We start from the raw sequence: 22,008 nt of genomic DNA, 5'->3' as shown, positions 1-22,008 counted from the left end.
AGCCCTGAAGATCTTCAAAACCCTCCTGACAAAGCCCTGAGCAACCTCAGGTCAGACTGAAATTTTGGATGATGGCTAGCATCATCCAAAAAATTGGGATGATGCTGCCTCTTCTCAGGCCCTCCAGGAGCAGGGATTATGGTCTTGGATCAACTTTGCTGATAGTTTCTTCTTCAACAGTTCTGATTTATTTTTTTTTCTTCTAAAATATACAAAGTGGATATTTGTTGTGTGCATGCAATTCTTAATCCTCACTGCCACATCTCTTTTCTCAGCTAAGGGAGCTCTCATTGGGGCTCACTGTTTCCAAACCTAATTTTTCCTTGTCTCCTCCCGGGATGCTCCTGCACAACTTTTCACTGCGTGGACCTGAAACCAGGCACTCCTGACTGCTAACACCTTCCCAAGGAAGGCAGGAATTATTTCCCATCCTTTGCAGCAGATGCATCTCTGTTTTGCAACAGCCTCGGGGAAGCTCCCCGCTCATCTCCTGCCACTCAGCTCCCAAGAGGAGCCACTTCATGCTTCCCTTTGGGACTCTAAAAAGTTTTCCACTCATCTTATGGGAAAAAAAAAGAAAAAAAAAAGAAAAACAGCCTCAAATCCCACCGGTCATTTGAAAACCCCAGCTGAGACCCATCGGGCGGAGAGCGCGGTATCTGAGCGAGGCATCGGTTTCATCGCGGGGAGGAGGTGGAGGCGGAGGAGATGCTGTCCGTGTGCCAGATGGGCACGGATAAAACCCAGCCAAGCTCTCACCTCATCATAACAGCTTATTAACCGGCAGGTCAAGGGCCTGGGCAGCAGCCCTGCTGTGTTGCAACCCTCATATGGATGGGGAAATGTGGGGGATGCAACCCGCTGATGGCGCTAACGTGGGCATCTCAAGCCTTATAAGTCTTTTATATCTTATATATATCTTATATATAAGATATATATCTTACAGATCTCGATAAATCAGCTTATTGAGGCTGTTTCCCTCGCAATCCTCCACACAGTGTGGATTTTTCCCTTGCTCCTTAGAAAATGGGCTGAGAGGCAGCAGTTCAGGCTCCAGAAACACACTCAGACACGTGCTTGGCCATAGGATCGTGGATTCCTCCTCCGTTTTTTAATAGGATCATGGATGTTTTTTAATGAGCTGCTCTCGGGAGCAATGCTGAGACCCCATCTGGGAGCTGTGCAGGGCAGGGGCCTCCATCTCCAGGCCCAAGCAAGGAGGAAGGGGAACGCATCGCCGCGCTGGGCAGAAAACGCAGCTCCGCTTCGGCTCCCAAAACATTTTGGCATAACTCGCTAACTTGAATTTTATCTGCGAGCGTTTTCAGCCCGATACCACTGGGAATCCTGATTTTCCGAGACTTACCAACAGGAAATCCCTGAGCCGGAGGGTTTAGCTGTAATGAACTTATTGTATATTCAAGCACCGAACGTCAATTTGGATTACGATGTCAAAAATAAGCACTGAGAGCATGCAACCGTACCCTGGGGTCACCTGTCAGGAACTCCAGACTGAAATTGGCCAGATATAGACCAGCACGGCCTTGATTTATTTTTTTTCCCTGTGCAGATACAACAGCCAGGGCTGAACGAACCTACTGCAGCCTGGAGATGAGCCCCCTCCTCCTCTCCCCAGTGCCTTCTCCCACTTCACCTGGCTGGGGATGCTTCATTAGAGGCTGCCACAAGAGGCCAGGACCAATCAGATACACTTTGGGAGGCCAAATCCCTCCACTTGTGTCATTTCGGGATCCCACAGCCTCAGGCAGAAATCAGGACACCCATCCAAGACATCCCTTGCTCCCTGGCCCTGGGCTCAAGACGCACGGGAATTTATTTTGGGGCATGGGGTGCCAGAGGAGATGTGCATGGGAAAGCATGCAAGAGGATAAATGGATGAATTACATGCAGGGAGGCAGCATGGGGGGCTCCTGCTGCAGGAGGGGTGGTGCTGCCATGGGGGTGAGCAAAGGGACCCCACCAGGGGATGCTCAGGGGACCAAAAACCAGAAAATTCATGTCCTGGTTGCACCCCAGAGTCTGGATTTTCAAGTCATTCCTCATCAGATTTTGCTATATGATTTCTCCAAAAACAAATGTTTCGCTAAAGTTCCAATGTAAGCTCCTTCTTTGGTGTTCTCCCCATTAGCTGTGCTGCTCGTTATGTTCTCCCTCATTAATTGCACCACTTTCCTTGAGATTTCCTCCTAAATCCTTCCCGTGGAGGCTGCACAGCCGGTTACGGTTAGCTGGAGGGAGAAGCAACCTGGAGACAAGAAGCTCAGGTTTGGTTTCTCCAACCAAAGGACGTGGCATTGGAGCCTCCAACCCAAATTTCCTTCACCTCCCCTCTCTCTCCCAAAACCCGCAGCCTCGCTGGGAGGCTGGCAGTGGGATCAGACCTTTATTTGCTTGAAGGAAGCTGGGAACGTTGGCTTTGCCCATGCACTCAACTGGGAGGCTGCAGCACATTTATCAAGGCGAGGGATGGGGTTTGCAGCCTCTTCTCTTCCCTGCAAATGTTCAGGACAATGAGGAGCCCCAAAAGTTGGGGATATTGGCTCAGACTAGAGCCACTGACCTGTTTTCTCTGGGCCCAGGGGAAAGGTTTCTGAAGATACACACAGAGAAGGTTGCTGCTGAGGGTTTGGAGAAGCACTTGCTGCAGTTCAGCGTCCAGGGTTTGGGGAAGGGATCTTCCAAAGGAGGGCTCCCTCTGGTAGGTGAAGGGCATGAAACCCAAAGGTTGGATGTTACAACCAGGAAGAAGGTGCAGCAAGAATAGAGCTGAATGCTCTCAAGCTCAACTGGGAGTTCAACAACGAGCTGCTGTGGCTGCAGAGAAGAGTTTTTAGCTGCCTGAATTAATGCTCCGAGTGGTTCTTGCCTCCTCCTTGCAACCTGCTGTGCTATAAAGGGCTTCCACACCTCTCTAAGAATCACAGAATCATTAAGGTTGGGAGAGACCTTCGAAACCATCTGGTCCAACCACCCCCCTCCCACCAATGTCACCACCAAGCCCTGTCCCCAAGCACCACGTCCAACCTCTCCTTGAACACCCCCAGGGACGGGGACTCCCCCACCTCCCTGGGCAACCCGTCCCAAGGCCTGACCGCTCTTGCTGAGCAGAAATGTCTCCTCATTGCCAACCTGAGCCTCCCCTGGCACAACTCGAGGCCGTTCCCTCTGCTCCTGGCCCTGGTTCCCTGTGAGCAGAGGCTCCAGGGCCTCGATGTCCTTCTGGCAGTGAGGGGCCCAAAGCTGAACCCAGCACTAGAGGCTCTTGAGGCTTAAACTGACAAATCCAGCTAAAATTCATGGCCCACGCAGCATAACAGGTTGGGTAAGACCAGCCTGAAGACTCAGCCCAGCCCTAGACCCACCCAGTTGTGGTAAATGTGGGTGGGGAGTGGAAACAGGGACCTTCCATACTCCTCCAACAGAAGGCCCATGGAGCAGAGCGACTCAGGGCCTCTTGGCCCTCTCCCCACATGTGGGGATCTCCCAGTTTTGGAGATGCCCCCCTGCCCTTCAGCCGAACAGGAGACACCCCAGGAGACATCCCCAAAGTCCACCGAGGCTTTTTGTGGTCTCAGATCATGAGGCAGCCTCCTGAAAGCAAGACCAGAGGAGCAAACACCACCCTGCAGACACTTTTTATAACCAAAGACACCAAAAAATGCACAATACCAGAGAGCACCGTCTGTGTAAGTTTCTCAAGCTCTTTGCTTAACGGAGCTGCATCAGTGAATCCTTTGTGATCCCCCAGAAAGCGATTTTTGTGATTATTTATTTCTATTGTTTTGGTGGGTAGTGGTTTAGGTTTATCTATCAGAGCCAGCGTGACGCAGAAATAGGCTTTTCCCTGCCAAAATGAAGACCATCCAGGCTGGCACGGATGCTGCTGTTGGGCAAGCAAGTCAAGGAAAGGCACCCGCTTCAGGAATTCAAACGTGGTTTTATCGGGACAATATTTAAAAGTAACCTAATCATTAGACTGATTAGGGCCCAGCAGATGAAACGCCAAGTTGGTCAATGCACCATGCACTGGACAGATCTCATCTGCACCAAGGGTGACATCTGATTACTGATTACTTTGTGGAAAAGTCTTCCAGTTTTTTTAAAACTGGAAAAGGTAAAACAAAATGTAAAATGGTGCTGCTTCCTACAAAATAAGTTGATAAACAAACCAGCAATGAAAGCTCGCAGGAGCTGACGTGCTCATTGGCACATTACAGTCTTTTTGGACATGGGTTAGGACATAACCGAAGGAGAAATAACTTCTTTGGCTGCTTGGGAAGGGAAGGGAAGGAGCAGAGGGATGCTGCTGATGCAGAAGGTGCCATCTGAGCAGCGATGCCTCCCTGAGGAGGGAACGCAGCTGGAGGGACCCAGCTGCCTCCCAGCCCCACCACCAGCTGTGGCTGTTTTTCCAGCTGCGTGCCATCTTTTTGGACGATGGAGACAAACAACTGCCGCACCTTCTCGTGTGAAACAGAGCCAGCGAGGCAGTCGGGTCTTCCAGCAAGGCTCCTTGCCCAAATATTCACGTTTGGATCAATAGGGGCTTGCTGAACGGCAAGCCAAAGTGTTTGGGAGGGGGGCTGGGAGGACTGAGAGGTTGAAATCATGCTCGTAGAGAAAACAAACAGCGAGGAGCCACCAAGAGAAGACGCACGACTTCTGAGAGATACTAATCAGTTTTATTTTATAAATACAGATGAGCTTTCCCGCAATTACCAACATAGTTTGAATGTGTCATTTACTACGGGATATTTTGTTTTTGCTTGTTTTAAATACCTGGCCAAGCAAGGATAAGCTGACGCTGTTGTGCTTGCTATAAAAATAGAGCGGGATATGATCTTCCAAAACTAATATTCTCAAAAATCTCAGGAATTCCTAGCGAGGGGAAAAGATTGCAACGAAACGTGTGCTCCCTTTGCAGACATTTAACAGTGTCACAGCTGTGCAGGAACCGAAAGAACTGAGAGGCTCTTGCCAGTTTAAAGCACGCTGTGATAAATCATCTCACCTTCAGTCGTGCTTGTTGTTTCCCTCCCACTATGCTACGGTCAAATAATTTACGGGGGGAAAAGGAAAAATCACAGAAGAAAAAAAAAAAAAGCCAACTGTTGTGTGACACATTAAGAGTGACAGGGCTCACACAGGGACGGCAACGCAAGGGAACTCAACTTCATTTGGTTGGGTGCCACCTGAGAAAACGTGCAGCTAGTGAGAAAAAGCCCGAGTCTGGCTGATGCTCTACAAACCTAATTACACGGGTGGCTTAATTGCACCGAGACGCCCCGTGTCTGCCTAGAAGGCATCGCGACTTCGCCGCTGCTCTTTGGGTTGCTTTGGAAAGTCACCGCCGCACACAACTGGAGGAAAAGCAGCGTGCCCAAGCCCGTCCTGTGCTGTTTTCGTGTGCCAGGTTTTACCCCTCAGTGCTGCATTTTGCCTAAAATTGTTCTGCTCTCAGAAGAGATCGAGTTACGGGACAGAGCAGCTTCTGCTCACCTCAATGAAATGTGCTGTGCTTGGTTCAAGCGTTCCTTTCTGGCTCTCCCTACACCAAAGCACGGGGAAAGCTCCCTACAAAGATGATGGCAGTGCTCAGCGCTGCTGCAGGGCTTCCTCCAGGGACTTTGCATGAGGCTAGAACAGAAAAGTCTCCTCTCACGAGACGATACTCACAAACGTGCCCAAATTCATGCCCGGACTCAAATCGTGTTCAATCAGGAATCAACCGTAGAAAGGCTCAATGCAATAACTCAACTGCGGACAGAGCTGTTAAGAGCTAACAGAAGAAATGTGAATAGAGCTTTAATACAATCATTAAGGTGTTACCTGGAGAATGCATACTCTAGAGCAGTGCTATTATGGATACTGGTTCTCACATACACATCTTGGTTTGACAACAGATAGTTGAGATTATACACAGCCACGTTTTGAGGAGTTAATTTCGGCTAGCCTTACGGTGCAGTTAGGAGAAAGACCAGGTCGCTGGTTCAAAAAGAAAGCAGAGATCAGGGAGGAAAAAAAAAAAAAAGCCAGTGATGAAGTGTTTTTTATTCTGCTATATATTTGTTTTTTTAATATTTCTGAGCTCATGACCGAGCCCAAATTCTTGGGTATACAATATAGAAAGCAAGAGCAATGAAATCCAAACTCAAACAAATACCAGGAATCACAAAGCAGGCTGCAATTTGCTTTCCCGTTAGTGCAGCTGAACACACGTGCCAGGGGGAACCGAGCTGACACCAACCCACACCTCCAGCAGGAAAATTCCTCCTTGAAAGCACAGATGGCAGAGTTAAGAGGATATTAATTTTGAGGAATAATGGGAAGCGCCTCCCTTTCTGCAGAAGGTGGAGCGATTCCCCAAGTTCACCTAATTCTAAAGTGCTGTGTTTTCTGTCTGTGTTTTTGGTTTTTATATATATATATATATTTTTTTATGAAGATGTTTGCACAGGGCCTGGAAGCCCAGGGCCTGTGGTGGGTGCTGAGGATCACAGCACACCAACCCCACTCACACGGTGCCTTTGTTAGACCTCCACTAATTAGCTCGGTGAGGCTACACCTAAGCAAAACAGGGAACGGCCACGGCTTTTGGGAGAAACCTTAAGGAGATTTAGCCCTCAAGGGCTCTGCTGGCAGAAATGGTGAGCGTGGAGGAAAGAACAAAGCTGATCCTTGCACAAGGAAGCGCAGGTGCTCAGCTCTCAGGCAAGGTTTCACCACTGCCAGCTGAAGACCCATGGGTACAAACCAGAACTCGTGGGACTGCGCAGCACGGCCAAGAGGAAGCTGTCCCCTGACAGCTAAATCTTGGTGTTTCTGTAACACTGACCCCAGTGCTCGAGAAAACACAGGAGGACATGGGAAAACATAGAGGTCTTACCGTAATTGTAATTTTAAATTAACCTTTTTTCCTACTGAAAAGGCAAAAATAAATTTAGCTCTAAATAATAATCAGTGAAACAAATATTCATAGGAGGGCCTGATCAGCACTTTTGTTTTTGTTTTTTGTTTTTTTTTCCAGGAAAGCATTTAGAAATGGACTCCATTGCCTTTAAAAAAAAAAAAAAAACAAAAAAAACCAACAGATTATAAATACCAGACATAAGAGGACTGGAAGGAGAATCAAAATTTACCTGGGCTGTGAATATACCATGATCCTGTGTTATCGTGCTCAGTAACAAGTCATTTTTTTCTAACACCATAGGAATAGCTTTAAGGTTTTTTCTTTTTTTTTTTTTTTAATATATATAATTAATATAAAGAATAAGTGCAATTTTATCTCTATTCCAGATCACTGATTCCACCCCAACGTCTGCTCTCAACACCCCCCCTTTGTCCAAGCTCACTTGTCCGAACTTTTCCGCGGTCTGCGGAAGCTGGACATGTTTTCGTTCAGTGCATAGATCCTTCGAGAGAACTCCTCAAACTCCCCCAGGACTTGTTCGTCACACTCCACCGCCACGGCGTGCTCCACCGGGATGGAGTTAAAGTCTTCGAGCTGATCTCCCGAGCTGAAGCCCGTCGCTTCCATCCCCATTATCTCCTCCGCTTGCTCCACGGTGCAGCAGAGGACGGGGCCGAGCGGGGGCCGAAACTCGCGAGGCTGCTCGCTGCTGGCGGTGCCGGCGCACTCAGCGGGCAGCAACGCCCCGTTTATTGCACTAGGATGTCCTACGAAAGATTCCTGCCGGTCTTGGCTACCGGTTAGGCTCCCGTTTTCCCCGTTCAAACCGCCGCACGAGTCCTCTCCTTCCTTGGCGAGCCCTTTCGAGGAGTCCGCAGAGGTATCGAAGGAGGAAGGTATGGAGGCAGGTTTTTTATCCGGCTCTCCCACCTGGGCTGCGATGGCTACGGGCTGAGTTAAAGCGGAGTTGTAACTAGGAGGAGGAGTCTTGTGCTGCAGTCTCTCGTTTCCCGTGCTGGCTCGTTTTCGGAGTCCTTTATCCGGAGAAGGAAGCCCGCTGGAAAAGCCGACGTCCAACCTGCCGAAGCTGGAGCTCTGTCTCTTTGGAACGGGGATTGCACTGGATGTATGGTGTCGATCACTACAAAGGAAGGGAAGGATAAATCAGAGCCGTCAGGCGTGCTCGCGAGCAGTGCAGATGTTTCACCAAAAGCTGGAGCAATTATTTCATCCCTACCCCGAGCTCCGTTTGGCCAACCACTTGTATCCTGAAGTGCTAAAACCCCAAACGTGTTTAATGCCGTATGAACTGCAGAAGACACCCCAGAGGACAGCTTTACTGAAAGCCGGCAAGATCGTGCGGGGAACGTTTACAGAACTCCATGGTTGAAGAGTCAATCACCCAAGAAACCACCACATTATGCTAATTCGGACTGTTAACACCATTTTATAGGACCAAGCTGCACTTTATGAATTATTACTGTTGACCGTGTATTTATGTATTTATGGCCTGTGCTGGGCCATCATAAACTCCTCAAAAAAGTGAGTAATAATGGTTGAATCCTCCACGAACAACTTCCTTCCAACACTGGACTTTCCCCGACAGCTGCACAAAGGAGAAAAGCCACGCTAACTTGGCTATTTTGCAGGGGATGATTTTTGCCAGATCTTTTGCTTTTTCTGTGCCAACCGTTCCGAAGCTTTTTTGGACAACTGTCAACCTCCGCTTCTTGAGGAAGACGAAGTAATCAAGCTTCAATTTAACAAGTTCAGTTTTACTGTTTCAGACCGTTTCCCCAGACCGCTTAGGCTGTCTCGGGGTCTGTAATTGGGAACATCCGCTTTACATCATCTGGGGCGTGTTCGGTGAGGTTTAATCCTTACCCAAATATAATCACCACCCCGTATGCAAATTATATGTTGTGTATTAAGTGCCCAGTTCGTTTTCCTTCCCTGTTTTAACACAGCTATTACTAACCTTCAGAATACACAACCACAATTCGACTGCTGTCAGCGTGCGTGTCCTTCATTAGCTTCGTTTCAGAGGAACTCTTCCTCTACTCAACGCCTGATACATTTTGGGATTTGTCTTGCAGGGAAAAATCCTGTAACGGCGGTTATGAATAGCCCCTCGTGTGGATCCTTTTCCATCCCAGTCTTTTTCCTCCACTTGTAAATAGGATAAGCTAGATTGCAAAAGGTCCCTCTGTGAAAAATAAGCGTCCCCACGGGAGGGCTGCTTGCGGTACTGCTGCTCTTTAATTTCCTTTCCCATCTCACTTCCTCCCAGGCTGCCCCTTAAAACACGTGTCGGGCTCGCTCCTCTCCTCTAACCACCCCAATTACCTTCCGGAAAGGCTGCTCGTCAGAATTTACAGTTGCAGACAGTGGAGGAGAGAGATAAGCACCCAACACGCAGCCAGCAGCAAACCCAACAGCCTTCTTCTTAGATTGCAGCTGCAGTTTGGCCTTTAAAATGCAAACTAACAACATTCACAGCTCTGTCTGCAAAGGTTCAGAGCATGGAGATGCTCGGACAAAAAGCAGCATGTGGCACAGATGCTCCTAAGCAGTCTCAGAGATTATTCCTCAGTCCCTTTCTGACCAGAGACTTTTATACGTGGCTTTTAAATACTTTATCCAACCCCTGTGCAATCAACCATTATGTCATTTTACAAATAATGAAGACATCTTACAAATAAATATGACAACCAAAAATCTGAGGCAGGGCACCTGCAAGCTCTGCTTAGGCAATGTGCACTGCAGATGTATAGCAGGGATGCTTTGCTTTGCTTTCCCCTCCCTTCCTCCAGCTTCGTCCTTTCAGCCTTGGCTCAGAAATGAGCACTCAGCATTACAAATTTGATCAGATTCTGTTTATCTCAAGCCTTAGCTTTGTCCACATTTCCTCCAGGCTTGCTGAATCTTCCTTAAGAAAGAGCACATGGAAGAAAAGAGAGAAGCACATTTCCAATTTTAATAGCAAAATGCAGAAAGTCTTTTGCTCTATCAAGTGATTGGAGTCTTTACTATCAAACGGTAACTTTCAGGAATTTACTCCCAAATTCCACGATCCACAAATTCCAAGGTTCATAAAGCCAGACCATATTCAAGATGCATCTTTGGGTCAAAAGGTACATTATCCTTCTTTTATGTGAATGATTTCCTCAAGGACCAGTGGTATCTGATTACTACAGGCCACCGTTCATTAAGTTTTTCAGTACAAGATAACTAAGGCTCTGCTGGTTACAGAATTCACTCCAGACAGAGACATTGTGAGCTGAATTACCTCCCTCCTACCTGCAATGCTGTGATGTCTTACTGAAGAGATGTTGCAAAATGCACCTCGCACCTTGAGGAGTAGAAACAAGGCTGCACCTTGTGGAACTGGGCAGGGAAGGCTTCCCTCTTTCTGCTCTCCCTACAAAACCGAGCCCAAAGCACAGCCTGGAATCACACTGGAGACTCAGAAGGAGACAGGCAAAGAGGAGAGGTGGGTTACGTGCTCAGTTGAGTGTTTTAGGTTAGAAAACCTGTTGTCTTTATTCCTAGCACCATTTAAAATGCTGAGCAGGACTGCATTTCAAAAAAAGGAGGTGGGGAATCAAGGGGAAGCCTTTCTCATACAAGCTACTCTTCAAACTTAAAGGACATTTATTGTTTTCTTCCAAGAGAAATGGGTTGTTTTCAAATCCAATTCCAGTCTAGCACCCCCTGCAACAACAATAGCACCACCACTGTCCTTGGTTTCTATCAAGATGCCAGGGATGAGTCAATCAGGACTTTATTCCTATTGAACTGGAACCCAGGAGGGCTGCAGATCCCAGGGGAACAACCCACACACTTGAAATAGAAGACAAGGAGCAGTCAGAATAATTCACGTTGTACAAACAAAATGGGCTAACTTTTTTCACGCAGAACAGCTTAATCTTGTTAATTTTTCTGTTGGCGGTTTGGGTCCAGATTCACCAAGGGACTTCAGCAGCGAGAGCTGGACCAGCCTATAAGCAAGGTGCAGAACTTACAAGATCCTCAGTCCTCTGCACAGTGCAGGAAGATTTTGATGCCAAAGCCTCAGATCTGCAGCAGTGACAGCTTCTTATGTCCTGATTCAGGCACAACGATGAGGAAGGTTTATGGGAAAGTCTGCCATTTTTCTGAATTTTATTCAACCATCCACAGCCCTGGGACAGGCGTTTAAGAGATCAAAACCTAATCCTGGAAGAATTTCAACTGTGCGCTGTGAATTTAAGCGCAGATGTATGTTTCTCAAAATAGGCACAAAGATATCGACTCTTTTCATGGTATTTTAGTGATAAAAGTTCTTGCCTGAGATGTAAGCAAGCAGAAAAGGTCCAGACAAGTCTCATGACAACCACAGTGACCTGACCAGCAGCTTACAGACGTGTTTGTGGTAGGTCCTCCTGCTGAATATATCACCCTGCAGCACAAAATGTGAGAGCTAAAAAGCCTAAAAGCCATCATGGGTGAGGAGGTCATGTAGGGAGAGAAGAACAGAAAGCAATCCTAAATTTAATCCTAGCTCCTGAAGCTGCAGAGCCAAACTATCATACAAAATATAAGTAATTCTTGGAAACATCAAAACCAAAGCAAAGCTCTCACTATATGAGTGATGAATAGATGAATATCTGCCGCTGCTCTGTTTGTTGCACTGAATTGTGCTTTAAACTTGCTCGAAGGCATTTCTCTCACTCTAGACTCTTTAAAGGTCAAAAATGACTCTTTAAAGGACAAAAATACTCATGTCAAAAAGTATGGCACGGGACTGCCTGCTTGGCAAACCCCAAATTACCTTCAGCAAGTGCTGATCAGTCCAGCTTAGGCACAACAGCAACTCTTCTATGAAGGTGCAGTAGCAGCAGCAATTTAAGCGTCTCTGTAGACCAGCACGAAAACCCGTGGTGTCTAATTAGCTTGAGAGAAGCAGCTTTATAAATCGTTCCGGTGGGCATGTAAATTTAAGTTCCTCCGAAAAAGAAACATGCCTAAATCCCTTTGTAAATCTAGGCCTTGTGGGTAAAAGGGTGAGACATTAATTAGCGTGTGGGACCAGGAGAGGTTTTAAAGAACTTGTTATGACAAGGCTACTCAAGCTAACACGTTATGTGTATCTGAACAATACCTCTTTAGTCCCGCAGCCAAAAAAATCTTCCCTTCCTTCGTAAGTTGAACTGGCAGAATGATCTACACTAAGTGATCCAACAGACTAAATGTAGCAGCAATGCAGAGCTAATCTCCCTCGTTTACAAAATAACTTCCCAGTTCTTTAATAGAGCACAGAAGGGCTGCCCCGTAGGGCAATGCAGCAGGAATCATCTTCATTTATCGTGCAAGCGTTCAAACTAATGAATTAAAACAAAGAGCACTCGCAGCCAAGGCTCCTTAAACTACACGTGATTAAAAAGGGCCTTACTTCAGCCTGCGAGATCAGGTTTAAGCTGCTGGAGACGTATGCAGGCAGATTTCTGAAAGCATTCATTGCTGCCAATGTGACTGGGATGGGCTTTGCTTCAGTCAGGAATAAATATGGGGATAACAGCCCAAAGCTGGGAGAGTGGGAATGAAGTCAGCAGAATGGCTTAACTGCTTATCAAATACTAGCTGCAGCATGTAGATAAAAATAAATGCACATGGAGGACTTTGGAGACCAGCCACTTAAAGAGTTCGTTGCCTAGACTTCTTCCAAATCACTGGATAGAAAGAAAAAGTGCAAGCACTGGAGAGAAGGGTGGGCAACACCATCCTGCGAGCTGTTTATGGCACTGTCACCCTCTCCAGGTGCCTCTTCTTGTCCACGGGGCAACCAGCTTGGGCTGATTGATGAACATCTAGAAGGCAAGCCTGGTAAGATGCACAGCTCTCTGTGTGCTTTAAAATAGAACAATGATCATATTTGCAGGCAAGTAAAGTGAAAACTAAACAGTTTTTAGCTGGAGGGGATCAAGTATTTAAGTCAAGGGATCTTAACCTGTTCCCTCGCCTTCCCCCAGGTGAGAATGAGAAGTCAAACTGAGGTTTAGGATCAGAAGAAATGTTCGCAGAGAAGCACAGAGCTCAGAAATAGGAGGTTACTATTAAATTTTACAAAAATGAGCAGCTGATGGAGGGTCTCTAGCCGGTCTGCATTTTCCCCAAGGAAAAGGCTGCATCATTACCAAAACTCACAGCACTGCATCAAGGCAAAGCCCAGAGAAGATTCTTTATCAGCTTCACAGCTCATGGAACAAGTAAGAAAAGGCACGTCATGCTAAAAAACTAACATCCAATTGCCCTGAAACTTTAGAGACTGTAAGGAAACCTCACTAGTGGAAAAATTTTGGCATGCAGGAGTGCAGGCCTTTACTCTAAGGCACTACCTTGACCTGAATTACTTGGGGTGAGCTGGTTCAGCTTCCAGCCACAATTACGTGGTTGAACTTCTGAGACGGCAAACAGATGTGGACACCTGTCCAAAAAGGAACAGCCTGCGACCAGTGGAGTATAAAAACCTGGTTTGATGAACTGTCATCAGGCCTTAATGGCTTTAAGTCATCAAGTTGGATCAGACTAGAGCAAGTTACGTACACGAGTATGCTGAACTGCTCTTAGGACGCGGGATTCCTAAATTAAAAACAAAAAAGGAAGGGAAACTCAGATTTATTGGACATTACAGATAAGAGAATTACATCATCACCAGTCTCAGTGTTTCAACTGAATCCAAATCGAGGACATCAATTCATACGTGGTCTAACTTCAGCTACAAGGCAGCATAACTACAAAGTAGCTGCCTTCTCCCCAAAATATTAATTTTCACTTACAATAGTCAGTCCATTTGGGGATACTTCTAGCCTGAGGTACAAGACAGAAACCCTTTGCTGTAAGCACATAAAGTAATTGAAAGAGGACATGAACATTTCTGAAGTTATTTTTCCTAGAGAACAGATTCCTGTTGTAATCTGTTTGCAGTTTTGATAACAAGAAAGTTCCTTCGGTCAGATTCACTTGCGATTATTTAATCTGTCTGCAACGGGCACGGAGAAACTGTAAAGCACTCTGAGAGACAGAACACAATTCACAGGCTCAAATATGTATCTTTTCCTCCCCACAAAATGTTTCCTCGGAGAAACATTACTGGATCACAGCTGGTCAAAATACTAAATCTTGATTGTCTGGCCAAGAGCCAAAATCCACAGCTACAGCTCTTTGGTATGAGAATACTTTCAAAAAAATAACTTAAACACCATTTGATCTTTTTTGTTGCAAACTATGACCTCATGGCAGTAAGAACACTAAATGAAGGTGTTTAAGTTGGTTTATAGCCATCTGAAATGTTTGAAGCTCCAAGCGCAGCTCCGAGCCAATATCGTGTCAACTGTGCTAAAAAGCAATAATAGTTTCTCACCTTCTTAGAGATTACGGCTTAAATAATGCACAATAGTGACAGGGCTGCAAGGGGAGGCTGCCAATACGAAGTTAAGGTGAAACTGCGTCTTTTGGCAGCTGAGAAATTCTGACACGCGTTTTTTTTCCCCCCATGAAAAAAATCATCATAAATTAAGCTACCAGAGTTTGCTTAACTCGAACATTAAGTTTTAGCCTCCTCTTGAATCTAGCAGTATATGAATCAAGAGATACCTCCAAAACTCAAATTTAATGATGATTAAGCCTTGGCATAACAAGTATTTTGGGGTATAGCTTTTTTAATGAGGGCTCCAAAAGACATCTCCTGACTACAGATGTGAATTTCTAAAGGAATATGTGTAATTGCCTTCATTAGATAAGCCTATTAATTTATTCACTAGGAAAATATCTGCTCACTGGACAGCTCAGATTTGCAGCATGCTCTGTAATTGCTACTAATAACCACAAATACTAACCCTCAAAGTTAGAGTAATTGAATTAAGCTGAAGACCAGAAAAAGCTGAAAGTCTCCTGATTTAATGCAAGCGTGATTCAAAGTCTTGTGAAAGATGAATCTAAACATGCAGAAAGGAATAAACTGATGTTCGAGTTCAAAACGTGCAGTCTAAGCAAAGATTTAGGCTCTCAATAGCTGGAAAATGCTCGAGAGAGATTTTCAGAGACAGACTGCACAGAGCCTTTTAAGCAAAAGCTGGTCTTAAAAAAAATGAGCTGCTTTTCTGGAAGCTGGTGAGACCCCACAGCTAAGGAATTGGAAATGGGAAGAATTATCCCCAAGAAGAAAAAGATTCTGGGCACCACAACTGGGATAGTCTAAATCGACAACTCTGGTTCATTATCTTTTACCTTAAAAGCGAGTCAACAGCCAGCCCTGATACCTGAAATATGAGTTTTTGCACTTCTGTAGCTTCCATAACAGGATGTGTGGGAACCAACATGCTTGATTTTCTTCTTGATTTCATCTACACACAATACAAATAATATTTTGCAGTAGGGGTAAAGGGAAAGGAAAGTAAACACAGCAGAATATAGGTGCCAGGAGAGACATGAAGAGGGAAGCAGAGCTTGTAGACCTGCAAGCTTGACGCAATAAATCATGCAAGTTGGGATGTGAAAACATGTATTAATCATTTCAGCGTCGTGCCTGAGAAACCAAAACAACACAAATCTCACCAGGCAGAGGGATCCAGCAGCAATGCAATTAAACCTTGATAAAAGGCTCCAGGCTCCCCGGATCGGCAGCGGGGCCAAGGGCTGCCCGAGGGCTCCAGGAAGAACAACGGAGTTCACGAAAGCCTGGGGCAGGGATTGTAAAAGACAACTGCCAAATTTGCTCTGGTAGAAAGGAAATAGTAGGCTCATCCACTGAAGTTGTGGGGATTTTTGTTTGTTTATTTCTATTTTATGATCTGGAGGAGTGAAGAAACTCTTTTGTACTCAGATCTAAACTGATACTTATCAGGGAAGGAGGTTAAGCCTGAAATAACGAAGGATTTGGGTTACCCCGATTATCTAGGGGATTCAATTCTGCTCCAGGCTGCTAAGAAACACATATGTCTCCAGAGAAAAGCAAAAATGATGAGTATGTCCTGCTGAAAGAGAAACTAAGTACAACCTGAGTGCTGGTGTTTACCAGTTTATGATTTGACAGCAGTTCAGCAAAAACCCTCTGCAGCGGTAACACAGGAAAGTGAAGATGAAGACCAGCAACTGAGCGACAGAAAACAAAAGTTAGCCTGTGCAAACGAATCTGTAAATAAGAAAAACTCATCACTACCTCATGTGCTCCTGCTCTACCTCCTGCAAATGAAGGATAACCTGGAAATACTTTGCTGACTACGGTCTGTGGCAGAGGGTATTGGATTACTCACCTACTGTAGCCTGCAAACGAAAAATCCCTTCCAATCTTCATTTTAACAGCTGGTGGCTTTTATGCTTGCTTAAATATATGTAAGCAGATATTATTCACGAGACAGTGGGCATCTGTACTCCGCTACGTATGGGGCTCAACTGCAATGCCCGATTATGAAAGCCTGGCCAGTTTTCCCCCTGAGCTAGACTCCCTGTAAAGGCTCATTTCCATTTGTATTATTAGGAAGCACTAAGAAGCCTTGTTTAGGATCATCAGCCTTAAAAAAAAAAGTTACAAATGAACAACTGTGCATGCAAGGCTTAGAGGTGAGAAGGAAATGAGGCATAGACATTCATATGGGGGCAAGCAGGGAAGGCGATATTCCCGGAGAACGATGCTTAATATTCCTGCACGTTTTGAAATATCGTCCCGCCAAAAATGTGTTTTGTCTTGCTAATGACAGCGTCTCACCTAACAGGGAGAAAAAAACAACCCTGCTTGTATGAAGGCAAAAGCCCTAATGCCTAACTAAAGCTTCCATTAACAGTTTTCTAGGCTAGGGTACACCAGAAGGGAAGAACAGGTACCTACACTGTGAATGTTTTGTCCATTTACCACATCCCAGAGACATCACAGCTCTGCTTATTCAGGACTGAAGGAGACATTTACCACCTGTACTCCTCCCACCCCACAGATGAGTGCCCACACGTGTGCCAGAAGGCACGGTTTAGGTATTCTAGCCCTTCATTTTTGGATTTGTTTAGGGGACCACACAGCATCTAAGGATTTGTACATCACAGTGATGTGTATCACACACACACTCATCTTCCTGATGAAGAAAGCTTTTCTTTACACATCTTCCTAGGGGATAAGAAAAGTAGGGAGAATATTTTCAGCTCAAATTACTGATGGTAAAAACCATGCAAGGACTGAGGTTCATTTTTTTTGGGCCTGCTTACTTCCACTGTTTTGCTAGCTGAATTTCTATTAGACAACACTTTTTTTTTTTTTTTTTTTACAGTATTAGTCAAAGAAGATGCTTTTTTTTTTTCTCCTCCTCTGTTTTCCTTTGCCAAAACTATCCTCCCAGACAAAGGAAATGATTCATAAACCAAATTAGCTCCAATTAATCAGCATTTCTATACAAAGGATGAAGGATTAAGTTGAAGAGCAACTCAGAAACAAGAGCAGGAAAGCGCAGTGGCACAATGACATCCCACAAGATTTTAGTTGTCATTACTCCCTGCAGTAGATATTTTGTCCCAGGGTCTGATACTGAGCAGCATTTCTCTAAGGCACTAACCCTGTTTGAAGCCTGCTCCTGTAATTTTCAACTGGAGTAGCAATTTTTATTTCCTCCTATTTTGTATTGAAGCATGTGTGATCAGAAACTGCCTTTACAAGTGAAGTGTTCTCCTTCCCACATTCCGTATATTGCAGGAAAAAAAAAAAGTCTCTTAGAGCCTAGCAACATTTTAGGAGCTTACTAGAAATCAGCAATAAGAATCTTTTTGAAAAAGCAAAATCCTTTAAAGAAGAGTGTAACCAGAGTAGTCTGCATCATGCTGCTGCTGGAGACCTTGTTACTTCCATTGGCTTAACATGCAAGGAATTCAGATACCATTTAAACAGCATTAGAAAGCACCAACTGTTAAAGCTTTGTGACTACCACTGTCACAATATTTACTGTGATTTCACATCAGATTTTATAATTTGTTCCAATTTGGTTTTCTGAGTTTTCTACAAGCCACATACAAGCCTCAAAATATCCAGGTTTGCCTATTAGTGCTTAGTACTTTATTACCCCATTCAAATCAATTAGTTTCCTTTAGGAAGGCTGGAAACAGCCTTCCACCCAAACCAAGTATCTATACTAAAAAAAAATATTTTTCAGGTGAACTGAAGCAGTGATGGAGTCCGTATCTATCACCAGGGCATCATCAAGTGATCAAAAACCAAAAGCCAGGAGTGGTTACCTCATACTGGATGGTATTTTCAATACCTTGGAGCATCCACAGTATCTGCACAAGACCAGGTAATGACATAGGGACCATACGTGACCTCTGCAACCTTGTGGCAGGAGTGAATAACCAATCTAGGACTCCTAAAATTGCACAGTGCTATGTTTGGGTGGGATTCAGGCACCCAAAGACTGAGGATGGGAATGTAATACAAAAGAATTGCTTAAGGTAAGACACTGTACAAGCAGTCATAATTCAAATAGATAAAAAAGTAAGAATATGAAGCATCTACAACCTCCAGTAATACACCCAGCAGTGAATAGCCTTTGGAATAGCCTTTGGAAGTTGAAGTTTATCATCTCAGTGGTTTTAAGGAGAATTTCTCAAATCTCATGCTCAAGCAGCTTCTGCAAGGTAACCCTATGCTAGCTTGGTCTTGTAGTGTAGAAACCAATTTGCTTTGATTTTCTACAAAGACAGCAGAGAAGATTTTGGATCCTCCACAACAAATCAGAGCAGAACCAATTAAGATTTCCCTGGAAGGCTTCAATAATGCTCAATTCCTGGTTAACAGAGCTTCCCATTTAGCAGCAACACTCAACATGCAATGGCTATTTTCCTTAGCAGCGAGGATGCTCAGATGGTGTTGACTGTAATTCAGATTCCCATGCAGCTCACCTGGATTAAACTTTAAAACAAGTGGGAGGGCAGACACTGACCAGGCTGTAAGACCTGATTTACTCAATGTCTTAGCACCTTTCTGCCCTCCCATCCTCCTGGAGTATTACAATACACAAGGTACATCTACTGCCAGCCCTTAGATTCAGTCTTAACAGAATACTTCTCTGCCTGTTGGTAAAAACACTGCATTTTAATCAGTCTTTTCTCCTTCCATAATTCCCCCCCAAGTGTCACGGGCCCATCACATGAAAAGATGTTATGAAAGCAGAAGTTAAAAGCCAAAAAAGATCCTACTATTTGTGCAGCCTGTAGTTTGAGAAAGTAATTACCTTCACTGAGCACTCTTCACTTGTCAAGAGGAGCTGCTTGTTTGTGAAAAATCTTTACAGTGATGTTTCCTGTAGCATCCACCTCCTTTAAATCACAAGGTTAAGTTACAAGGAAAAAAGAAATACACAATCATAGAAAAATACTTACCATCTAACCATTAGCCCAAGCTCCATGAAATTTTTCAGGTTAGGAAGAGTTTGCCTTAGGTCTGGAGTACTCAGCCCGTGTTGATATCTAAGCTACAAAAACAGGAAAAAGGAGAATTAGGAAGGCTTTCCAAACCTCAGATTCCAACGGATATAGTAATATGCTCAGTTAATTTGTCAGGTTTTCAAGTAAAACGTAGGATAATCAAGCAGCTCCAGGAGATCTGTTGCCCTTAAGGAAATATTCCATTTAATGCTCATAACCTCAGATTAGCAAAACCCACCCAAGAACAGGGACAAAATGATCAGTCAATGCAACTGTTAAACCTCATTACACTTTTTCCGTTTCCTATCTGTACCAGGAGAGTGGCCTCACAGCTTAATAAAAAAAAATATAGAGTTATTAAGGGAGCAGACTGACTTTCAACACAATGTCCTACATTCACCGAGTCGAAAAATTTATTTCTGTGCAAGTGTCATCTGTCATCCTGAGTGTATCAGCGTTAGCTGGAATCAGTAGAGGAATTATTACAGCAACATCAACTGGTAAAAATACAGACTGTCACAAGGCTGAACTAAATCTGGGTTCTTTTAACTGTTTGTATCAGCATATAAACTATTTTCATAATTGAATCCAGTGTCACGTGGCTCAGAGAGCAGGCTCTAACATCGACCTGCTTTAGCCCATGTATGAATTCCTACCTGGAATTAAGGAGATGCAGCCAGAAATTAAAAGCTTCAATATGCTGACTCCACACAAACTGCAACTTGTTTTTACCCTCAGGTTATCAAAACGAAGTACACACAAATTAATTCACTGCTTATCACAATAAATTACTCACTTAAGAAGTCCCCAGCTAAAAATGCCTTTGAAGAAAAGAGCACATGGGAAGAAGGAAAAGCCTTCAGGTTTGAATCCCAAAACTTCAGGGAAGAACTGCAGGGCAATTTATCCCTCATGTGGTTCAAATATGGAAAATATCCCTAAATTCAAACATCTTTGAAAAGAATATTGGAATGAAGCAGTACCAAATTGATAGGTAGTTATCAACAGATATTAAAACCCTCTAGAAGCTGCACCTTGCCTCAGACCTGCACAAATTCGGTACTGATGAAGCTAGCTGCTAAAACATTGAATAATACCAGTTAAATATTATATTTCTTTGAGCTACACACCTGTTTCTGTAAGTCATGAAAGCAAGGTGTAGGCATCCTCTGAGTTAGAAAGGTTTCTGACCTGAACCAGGAGCCCACGCGACTTCCCAAACAAAGACCTAAACAATTTCTCTGTAGAAAAAGGCTCTTGAAATTGGGAATGATTTCTGAGCTTGTCTGAGTTTTAGAAAGAAAAATTGCTTTGGAAGAAAATCATCCACGGCACTGCATTGTACAACAGGAGGCCATTTATTACATAGTTTATTATTTCCATATGGACACAGCCGAGTCATATGGTGGGCTTGGGTTCATATTTTCTGCTACAGTGACAGAACCTGGATTAAGACAAGCATACAATATAAATTACTAAATGATCACCACATTCTCCTGATGGGATTACAGTGGATTTGGTTAACCAAAGAACTAGCCTGGGGCAAAAGAAATAAAAAAAAGCAAAAGAATAAAATTAAAACCATTACATTTGTTCCTCCTACTACAATCAAAGTGTTTTTTTTTTGTTGTTTTTTTTTTTTTTTTTTAATAGAATACCCGTTTTTACAGTCATCCTTAAATTCTAAGGTTTCATAGCATGAAAAGAATTGGATTAAAGGATCTCTATTTCCAACAGCCAAGATCAGAAGAATGCATGCGAGACACACTTTTATCAAAAGACACGTACAAAAACATTGCTTCTGCTAAAAAAAATATAGTGTAAATAGCATGCAAAGTTAGGATGCAAGTTTTGTGAAGCCTCTAGAAAAAAAAATAATGGATTTAACTTCATAAATTATATTCTACTCCATCTTTGTAATTGCTTAAAGAAAAGGGATGTTGCCTTAGGTGGCTTTATCAATACCAGCTGATGATGATATATTTACAAAGTGAACCTAAAAAATCTCTGTCCTGGAGAACTCACTACATGTACAGCCCATAGTAAAAACAAATGTAGAAGGAGAAGCCCTGAGATTTCTCTTTTATTTGAGAAAACAGAACTTCTCTTCCTTCTGCTCCCACCCTCTGCTTGTCAGAGGATGCAGAGAGAAAGGCAGCGAGAAGCGGAGCAGTGAAACAGTCTGGGTAGGAAAAGGAACTGCAGGAGGTGCCTGCATGCTGTCCTGATTCTCCTAAGAAACTCCTAAGAGTTTGATTTTCAATTGCTGCTGTTAAACAACACCATTTCCACCCACCCCACGCTAAGTTTCCAGAGGAACCAAGCACCACTCGCAAGAGCAGCGTTTTATTTAAAGATTAGATTGTTCCTCCAGGATATTACAGACCAGCCATCCAAAGAAAACGTGCCTGTTTTAATTTGAATGAACAAGCACCCAAGATTTGTGTTCCCATTTATGACTGTATATACACCACGGGACCGTAAGTAAATCATTAACGATGCTCAGGCAATAAAATATTAATTGCCGTTTCCTTACTAATATTTAGCTCCTCGACGCAGCTTCATTTTCCCAAGTGCTGCGTGAAATGCTGTGTGACTGAGCAAAACCATGGAGCAAACGTACCGGGAAACAAACAAGC

The 22,008-nt window shown here is 44.2% G+C and overlaps 1 protein-coding gene across 2 annotated transcripts in view; it reads right to left on the bottom strand.

The window, feature by feature from the left end:
- Nucleotides 1-6,054: 6,054 nt before the first annotated feature.
- The window catches only part of UVRAG (UV radiation resistance associated), a 90,941-nt gene continuing 74,987 nt past the window's right edge, over nt 6,055-22,008 (bottom strand). For both annotated transcript variants that reach the window (XM_082778552.1, XM_082778553.1), the window contains 2 exons: nt 19,325-19,416; nt 6,055-8,072 (listed from right to left, as the gene is read on the bottom strand). In XM_082778552.1, coding sequence (XP_082634678.1) covers nt 7,370-8,072; nt 19,325-19,416 — 795 coding nt within the window. In that variant the 3' untranslated portion in view covers nt 6,055-7,369. The remainder of the gene's footprint in view (nt 8,073-19,324; nt 19,417-22,008) is intronic.

The sequence above is a fragment of the Aythya marila genome (genome assembly GCF_965140915.1).
Source record: "Aythya marila genome assembly, chromosome: 1".
Taxonomy (NCBI): domain Eukaryota; kingdom Metazoa; phylum Chordata; class Aves; order Anseriformes; family Anatidae; genus Aythya; species Aythya marila.
Note: the sequence above shows the minus strand (reverse complement) of the source record. Positions and strands in the feature narration are given on the sequence as shown.